At 40.2% G+C, this 8,942-nt stretch overlaps 1 protein-coding gene across 2 annotated transcripts; it reads left to right on the top strand.

Annotated features, from left to right (window-relative positions):
• Positions 1-214: 214 nt before the first annotated feature.
• On the top strand, positions 215-7,529 carry cnot9 (CCR4-NOT transcription complex subunit 9). 2 transcript variants are annotated; one of them, XM_040123134.1, is made up of 8 exons: positions 215-390; positions 925-1,104; positions 1,319-1,434; positions 1,705-1,814; positions 2,632-2,741; positions 3,072-3,149; positions 3,238-3,329; positions 7,103-7,529. In XM_040123134.1, exons 1-8 carry the CDS (start codon positions 373-375, stop codon positions 7,269-7,271), a joined length of 873 nt encoding a protein of 290 aa, XP_039979068.1. In that variant the 5' UTR covers positions 215-372; the 3' UTR covers positions 7,272-7,529. The 2 variants fall into 2 exon arrangements, with proteins under 2 accessions (XP_039979068.1, XP_039979067.1); XM_040123133.1 differs by having other exon boundaries at positions 3,051-3,149; positions 7,103-7,527.
• Positions 7,530-8,942: the final 1,413 nt, after the last annotated feature.

Below are 8,942 nucleotides of genomic sequence, written 5' to 3'. Positions count from 1 at the left end.
TATGTCATTGAATGGACAATATTATTCAGTATGAGATCAATTCAGATTGCAAGACTAACTTTTAACTACAGTGTCATAAATTAATTTCAAAACATCTAACACGATGGAAATCTCATTTCTTATCTCAATAACAATGGACAGCTTGTGACTGAGTTAACAGGCTACTGATGAAGCACTGGCTTGTTCTTTTAATTTGAAAAGACAAAACAGGAAGTGTTGTAGTTGTTCCGGCTGACAGAAACTTGACGCGAATGTTGCCAAAAATCGTCGGTGTTTCAGAAGAGTATTTCCGTTTTAGTTCTTCGATAGACTTTAACTTCTGTAACAGCGTTTTAAAAGTCCTTACTGGATTAAATCAAAGTGTTGCACGCAATGTTGGCCACAGGAGCAGTAAGCAGACACGAGTAGTAACTTTAAATATTAGCTAGTTAGCTAGCGTGAGCTAACCTACATGTTTATAGGTTAGCCCTGCTGTCTAATGCTTACCATATCCATATTGCTAAGCTAGAAATTCATTCTCTCCAAACTCACTTTTTCCCCAGTTCAGTGTTCAATGTGTAAATGCAGTGTATTTAAAATGGGCTGTGCATAAATACGCTTGATGGCCACTTTTTAATTCAGAATGCATCTGGTACACTAGGCATCGCATATTCGTTTACAATTATCCCTTTTGGTGTAGGGTTTACACCCTTCTCATCTGTGTAATGTCAACTTAAGCTTGTTGTTGACAAGAAAAACAGGAAAACCATCATAAAGTGGCGAATAACGTCCATGATATAACGAACGAAGTTAACTAAAGAAGTGCATTTTATGTTAAGAAATTACAAGATGCAAACTGCAGCAGCAGCTGGTAAGAGCCGGAAATTGTCTTTGTACAAGCGAGAACAGGTAGTATTGGTTCTACATTTTCTGTACTGTCTGTAGGCTGTGACCACAGCACTGGCACAAGTGGACAGAGAAAAGATCTATCAGTGGATCAATGAGCTGTCCAGTCCAGAGACCAGGGAAAACGCCCTCTTGGAGCTCAGTAAGAAGAGGGAGTCGGTACCAGACCTGGCTCCCATGCTGTGGCACTCCTGTGGCACCATAGCAGCTCTACTGCAGGTGAGCTAGAGCAGTGTTTTCCACAGGGCTTAATTTACATGTGGTGGAGTCACACCAGGGTGGGCAAGGGATGTACAAAGAATGAAAGAAGCGGTTCTAACGCTTTTAATGTTGATGGATTATTCTCCAAAGTTTATAAGTTTTTAACTGGTTCTAAACAACCCTAAGATGCCAATTCATGCTTAAGCTATACTTGCATCTCTGTGATTGCTAGGAAATTGTCAACATCTACCCATCAATCAACCCCCCCACCCTAACAGCACATCAGTCAAACAGAGTATGCAATGCCCTGGCGCTCCTCCAGTGTGTAGCCTCCCATCCAGAGACAAGGTAACTTAATTTCATGTCCACTGACAGGTGTGTCAGTGTTCTCTCTGTTACTTTTCAGTAATGAGTATAGGTTGGCATTATGTCATCAATGATAACTCACTCATGAGGCATTTAATAAAAAGTTTTGCAACATGGTGGGAGTCAGTAAGCTAAATTGAAGCAATGCAATTCCAATGGAATGAGCTGGGCAGAAAACAGCAAAACAAATATGAAGAAAGCCATCTGACTGACAAATACTGATTACATTTTGAACTATATGGTCCTTCACAGGTCAGCTTTCCTGGCTGCACACATCCCACTCTTCCTTTACCCATTCTTACATACAGTGAGTAAAACAAGACCATTTGAGTACCTCCGCCTCACCAGCTTAGGAGTCATAGGTAAGAAATCTTCATACCGTTGATGATTTATAATTAAAAGATTAAAAACATCATCCCAGTATCTTATGACTGCACATTTACAAATGTAACCTTTCCAATGTATTTATTTACTGCTCTGCTTAGGGATGTGTGCTATTAGTCGACTAAACAATTCCACCGCTGCCCTCGCTAATTCTCTATCTAATCATAAATATAATATTAATGTACAACACCGGATAAGATGTTAAGCAGCCACCAGACACTAGCCAGTCGACACTAGGCAGATGGCAGCCCTCCTCTCCCTACGCTAATGCCCGGATGTTGTAAACAAGCAAGCTGGAAAGTGAGACTGATGACATCTCATTAAACCCGTGTGGTTTGGCAGTATTGGTATCTAGAAAATGAAAATAAGGTTGTATGTAGGCTGTGTCAGAATAAACTTGCATATAACCACTCTACCAGAGCAATGTGTAACCACATTCGGCACAGGTATTTGGACGTTAATCAGCGAGGAAAGAAGGCTGCTGGTGCTAGCACTCCTAAATTTGCCACACTCGGTAAACCAATATGACATTGTTTACCTTCAGACGCTGTAATCCTGCTCAGTCTGAAAAGGTAACACAGCTCATCACTGCAATTTTGACTGTTTTCTGAGTGTTTTCTTACTTTTAGACTAGTCGACTAGTCTAAATTTAAATTTCCAATTAATCAACAGGGAAATTAGTCATTAGGAACATCCCTAGTTCTGCTCAGCTTGCTGAAATGAAATGTAATGCCTCTGTAAATAATCTCTTTTTTAGTGTTGCATTCTCACTGGTTCCACTGTCGCACTGTCTAGGTGCTTTGGTGAAAACAGATGAGCAGGAAGTGATCAACTTCCTGTTGACCACAGAGATCATTCCCTTATGCCTTCGGATTATGGAGTCTGGCAGCGAGCTCTCCAAAACGGTACTCTGACCTGACTTTATTCTTACCAATGTATCCAGTAGTGTTATTTCCAGATGCGTCTAGTTGTGGTATGTCCAGTGGTATGATCTGCGCTGGACTGACATTCAGGCTATTTTTCCACTGGTGATTGGAAGAAAAAAATGTGCAGGCAGCTCAGTTCAATGTTTGTGTCAGTTTTAATTTCAGCCTCAATGTGTGCTTTGTTTCTTTGGAGTAAGTAATGGTCATTTTGAAAACAACAAATAAAAGATACTTGTAGCATTGGCTCAGAAAAAAATAAAATAATTGAAGGATCCGGATGTGTTTCAGGTTGCAACCTTCATATTACAGAAGATTCTCCTGGATGACACAGGACTGGCCTACATCTGTCAAACATATGAGCGCTTCTCCCATGTTGCTATGATTCTTGTAAGTCACTTCTATCCTAACGATTATAATGTAATATATTTATATTTAGTTATTCTGTCTGGCCTTACACTCTTTTCTTCTGCTTCAGGGTAAAATGGTCCTCCAGCTGTCCAAAGAGCCATCAGCCCGCCTGCTCAAGCATGTAGTTCGCTGTTACTTACGCCTGTCTGACAACTCCAGGTACTTTTACACGAATTACTCCAAAAATGTTTTCTGTCTCTGGAGCTGTAACATAATGCAGTGCAATGCAGCACACAAATAAAATGAAACAGTGGGAAAGGAACCACTTAAACAGACCAGCCACGATGGCACATCGTCTAACATATTGTGCCTAACAGTCAAATGAAAGGGAACAGGTTTCCTATGTTCTGCTTTATTACAACTTGAATTTACTTCCGTAGTTTTGGCCATGATTCATATATATATAACAAAAATACTGTGTTAATTGTTTACAGCTATTTTTATACATAGTCCCTCATTTTCAGAGGCTTACAAGTAAATGGACAAAGAAACCCAATTATACATAAAGGGTAATTTTAATAATTGGATGAAAATCCTTGCAGCCAATGAATGCCTGAAGTCTGGAACCCATGGACATCACCAAATGCTGCGTTTCCTCCCTTGAGATGCTTTGCCAGGCCTTTCTTATTGCCAGGCCTTTCTGATGCTCAATCGGGTTGAGTACAGGTGACTGACTTGGCCATTGAAGAATATTCCATTTGAGCAGATAGTATAGCTCTGTACACTTCAGAATTCATCCTGCTACTTCCATCAGCAGTCATATCATCAATAAACACCAGTGTTCCAGTTCCATTAACAGCCATACATGTCTGTGCCATAACACTGTGGTATGTTTTGGGTCAGGAGTTGTTCTTTCCTTCTCCATACGATTCTCTTCCAATCATTGTGGTACAAATTAATCTCGGTTTCATCTCTCCCAAGAATCTGTTCCAGAACCAGGATCATCTTGTTCCAGAGGCTTTTTAGATGTTTTCTGGCAAAGTCTTAACTGGCCTTTCTGTTCTTGATTGTTACCAGTGCTTTGCACCTTGTGGTAAACCCTCTGTGTTTACACACATGAAGGTGTCTCTTGATTGTAGACTTTGACAATGATACAACTACCTCTTTGAGAGTGCTCTTGACCTAGCTAGATGTTGTGAAGGGGTTTTTCTTCATCAAGGAAAGAATTCTGCGATCATTCACTTTAGTTGTCTTCCATTGTCTTGAGCCCTTTTGGTGTTGCTGAGCTTGCATTGCATTTCTTCTTTTTAAGAATGTACCAAGTTGTTGATTTTGCCACTCCTAGAATTTCTGCCATCTGTCTAATATGTTTGTTTTGTTTTTTCAGCCTTATGATGGCCTCCTTAACTTCCATCGACACCTCTTTGGACCATATATTGAGAGTTCCCACTAACCGTATCAAATGTAAATTCAACACGTAGAATCAAGTCCAGACCTGTTATTTGCTTAATTTGTCACGAAATAACGAGGGAACGGGTTACACCTGGCCATGAAACTGACTATCAGCCAACTGTCCAATTACTTTTGGATCTCTTAAAATGAGGGACTATGTATAAAAATGGCTGTAATTTCTAAATGGTTCATTTAAAAAAAAAAAAAAAAAATCACTTCTTGATGGCTTTGTTTCAAATCCATTGTGCTGGTGTACAGAGAAGAAATTACAAAAATTGTGTCACTGTCCAAATACCTACTGTAAATGTGAAAACAAAAACTGTTAGAAAATCTGTTTATAGACAGTTAGCAAAGTCTGTTTTCATTTAGCTGGTGAATTAAGTACCTGACAAGGTACATCATCGCTTTGACGCAAACGTCACATAGAAATCCAATATTCCCATAAATGAGTACTGCTCATTGAATTTGTTCAGTTGCCATCAATCACCTAATACAGGTAGAGCCCACATGCTCAACAGACGGACTCTGATAGGAATCCGGACCAAAATACAGTTTAATCCAGACCCAACCCTTAACAAAATTTCAGTGCAACCTGACGGGGACTACTAGTGAGTGATATATTACTATCACATCACCTCATCTATCATCTTTCAGGGTAGTAGCTGCATTTGGCAAGCTTGCTGTGAGAGGAGGAGTCAGTAAGCCTAGGTTGAAGGAGAGGTTGATGGTTAAAATGTACACTTTTGTACAATTTTCAATTAAACATCTGGCTAATGTGAAAAGCGGTAAAATGCAGCTACAACACTAAACATGCCCATTTTTACCCAAACTGTCCACAGTACGGAGGTAAAGTGGCTTCACGGAGTATTTAGACCCCTTCAGTTTTTGCACACTTTTTTTTTTGTTGATTTAACTTTAAATCTTTGTTTTAATAACCCTTGAATTTTTTTTAGAACTTGACACATCTGTAAAAGGAATAGTAGTAAAAGGAATAAAGTGCCTGTAGCAAATTTAATTGATTGGACATAGTTTAGAAACACATACAACTGTGTATATAATGTCCCACAATTCACAGTGCACTACACTCCATTTGTAAATCTTTGAGTCTCCCCAGGAGCACAGTGGCCTCAATAATTGTGAAATAGAAGTTTGGAATCCCCAGGACTCTTAGAGTTGGCCATCCTACCAAACTGAGTAAACGGTCAAGAAGGGCCTAGGTCAGGGAGGTGACCAAGAACCCAATGGTCACCCTAACAGAGTTTCAGAAGTCCTCTGAGGAGATGAGAGAACCTGCAGAAGGATGACCATCTCAGCACTCTATCAATTAGGCCTTCATGGTAGAGTGACAAGACGAAAGTCACTTTGAGTAAAAGGTAGACGACAGCATGCTTGGAGTTAGTCAGTCAGCATTGAAAGGACTCTGAGAGCATGAGGAGAAAGATGATCTGGTCTGATGAGAAAAAAATTGAACCCTTTGGGCAGAACTCCAAACATCATGTTTGGTGAACACCAGGCACTGCTCATCACCTGGTTAGTACCCTTCCTACATTGAAGCGTTGTGGTGGCAGCATCATGCTATGGCGGTGCTTCGCAGCGGCAGGGATAGGGAGACTGGTCACAACAGAAGGAAGTATGAATACAGCCAAATACAGAGAGGTCCTTGGAGAAAACCTGCTCCAGAGTGCACATGACCTGAGACTGGAGCAACAGTTAACTATTCAGCATGACCATGACCTTAAGCATTCCGCCAAGACAATGCTGTAGTTGCTTCGGGACAAGTCTCTGACTGTCCTTTGGTGGTCCAGCCAAAGCCCAGACTTAAGCCCCACAGAACATCTGTGAGAGACCTGAAGATGGCAGTTAACAGACGCTTCTCATCCAATTTAACGGAGCATCTGTCAGGAAGAATGGGATAAACTGAAAAATCCAGGTGTGCAAAGCTTGTAGAGACTTACCCAAGGAAACTCAAAGCTGTGATAGCTGCCAAAGGGGTTTCTCCAAAGTACTGAATTAAGCCTCTGAATACTTTTGTAAATGAGGTGTCAGTTTTGATTTTTAATAAATAGGTAAAATTTCTAAAAACATGTTCTCACTCCACCATTATGGGTTATTGAGTGCAGATTGAAGGGCAAATGGACATTTTATCAATTTAAAATGAAATCTACATCACAAAGTGTGCAAAAAGTGAAGGGGTCTAAATACTTTCTGAAGCAATTGAAGAGCCACAAACTGAAACAGCTGTATTAGTCATATCAAGTTACCGGCAAAAGAACTGTAAAATTAATTGGAGAACAAGACTACAATAGAAAAAATCAGAGCACAGCAATCTCACCAACACCCCCATTAATTCAGAAACATAACACATAACACAGTATTAAACTCTATGGTGAAATCTCTGACTGTAGACAAATTTACATCATGTCATATACATCGTTTTACTATTCAACCCTAATGATGTTTATAGAAAACATGTATTCATGCGTACGTGTGGCAGGTCCATTTTATCCATGCCTAACCTGTGTTTGTTCCATCTTGTGCAGAGCCAGGGAAGCTCTGCGGCAGTGCCTCCCAGACCAGCTCAAAGACACCACATTCGCCCAGGTCTTGAAGGACGACACCACTACCAAACGTTGGCTGGCCCAACTGGTGAAGAACCTGCAGGAGGGTCAGGTCACTGATCCCCGGGGCATCCCTCTCCCCCCACAGTGACTCTCCCTGCTCCTCACCAACCCTGAGGAACAACAGCAATTAACTGCCCAACAGATAATGAGCCATCCATGAGTCATGGACATGGATGGCACTGTTTTTACGAAAGACTCAAAGGCTGCCTTATTATTTTTCTGCTGAGATGTGTAAGATGTTTGAGCTCCATGTCCATGGATCCACGGTTTCAAAGACATTAACATTTGTTGTCTCACAATGTGTTCTCCAACTGATTTACAGACAATAAATTGCTGCACAGCATGTAACAGCTTTGGCATATTCATTCTATTGCAGATATATTAGCCAATAACCTGGTGTTGTGTGAGGCCTTCTGTATCACCTGTAGATGAGAGTTACTAGAAGATATTTTCTGGAGAATTCCATTGTTTAAGTACAATAATTTTGAGGAGAATAAACCTTTTTGCAGATAGATGATGTCACCTTCTCCAGCAGTCAGAAGTGGGTAAAATCAGTTTATGAATATAGTCGTAAGCGGTGATTCCAGGTTCAAGTCTCTTTGCCCTAAACAGAATGAAGCAGCTCAATTGGCCAAAATTAAAGTCGTGAGACGTAATGAGCGGGTTGCAGTCTTCACAAAGCCGAGCAAAGTCTCTTCAGCTAGTTTAATTCTGTTTAAAGGAGTGAAAATAATCACACACTTATTTCATCATCACAAAGCCTGCAGCATTTCAGTAATTACCCACTCGAAGTTCCGCCATTTGTCCCTTCTCCATCAGATGTGATGAAACTTAGTGTGTATGTTCAGGAGATAGCAGAAGATGTCTTTAGTGAGTTTAATCAGGATCTCAAAGGCATCTTGATTTATGAGCAAATATATGATAGGCCATACCCACTTGCACCAATCAATATGGCACTTATGATTTTGGTTAATATTTGCCCCTAGACCATGCACACCTGAACTTGTGAAGTTCAGTCCACTGGGTTTTGGTATTTGTGGTGCTCTCTATGGGTCAGTCTCAAAATGCTTTAGCAGACTTAATCCCGAACACAGCCGGAAGATATGTACCCAGATTTATGATGATTGGCAAAATCGTTAATGTGTTTTGGCCATTTTCCTGCCCAGCCCCAGCCCTTGTGAAGTTTATTGGTCAGTATCTTGAATAGTAAATAAGATCAACAAGCTTTATACAGCTTTTAATAAGCTTGGTCCAGTGGTTATCTGCAGAAAATTTGGTAGCAATCAGACCTATGGTTTATCAGATGTCAAGAATGTGTTTTTAAGAAAATTCAAAATGGTGGAAAATCAATCATGGTGGACTTCTATGGTCCATGAGCCTTTTTTTTTAGAGCACATTGAGCTGGATTTTGGAAAATTTCAAATCAATCGGACTTATTCCACCAAAGTTTGAATATTTTTTTGGGGTATTCCAGAAAGCATGGTTAAACTAGCCTGGCATAAACCCTGGACTTATGGTGAACCTTGTTTTGCAAATTTTTCAAATTTGTGTAAAAGCGCCACCTAGTGGCTAATACGCACCAATTTTGCATAGAATCCTAGTTTGGCACTACAAATTACTGGTCCAAGTTTTGTGTTAATCAGACAGACCTATGTAAAGATATGACATCACTTCCTTTGTACAAGTACATGTTTTTCCGTTATAAATTTAGCATATTTTTGAGTATCAAAACTCTATGAATAACTTTTGATCATGAGAG

The sequence above is a fragment of the Xiphias gladius genome, unplaced genomic scaffold (genome assembly GCF_016859285.1).
Source record: "Xiphias gladius isolate SHS-SW01 ecotype Sanya breed wild unplaced genomic scaffold, ASM1685928v1 HiC_scaffold_1477, whole genome shotgun sequence".
Taxonomy (NCBI): domain Eukaryota; kingdom Metazoa; phylum Chordata; class Actinopteri; order Istiophoriformes; family Xiphiidae; genus Xiphias; species Xiphias gladius.
This window is presented reverse-complemented; position numbering and strand designations above follow the sequence as displayed.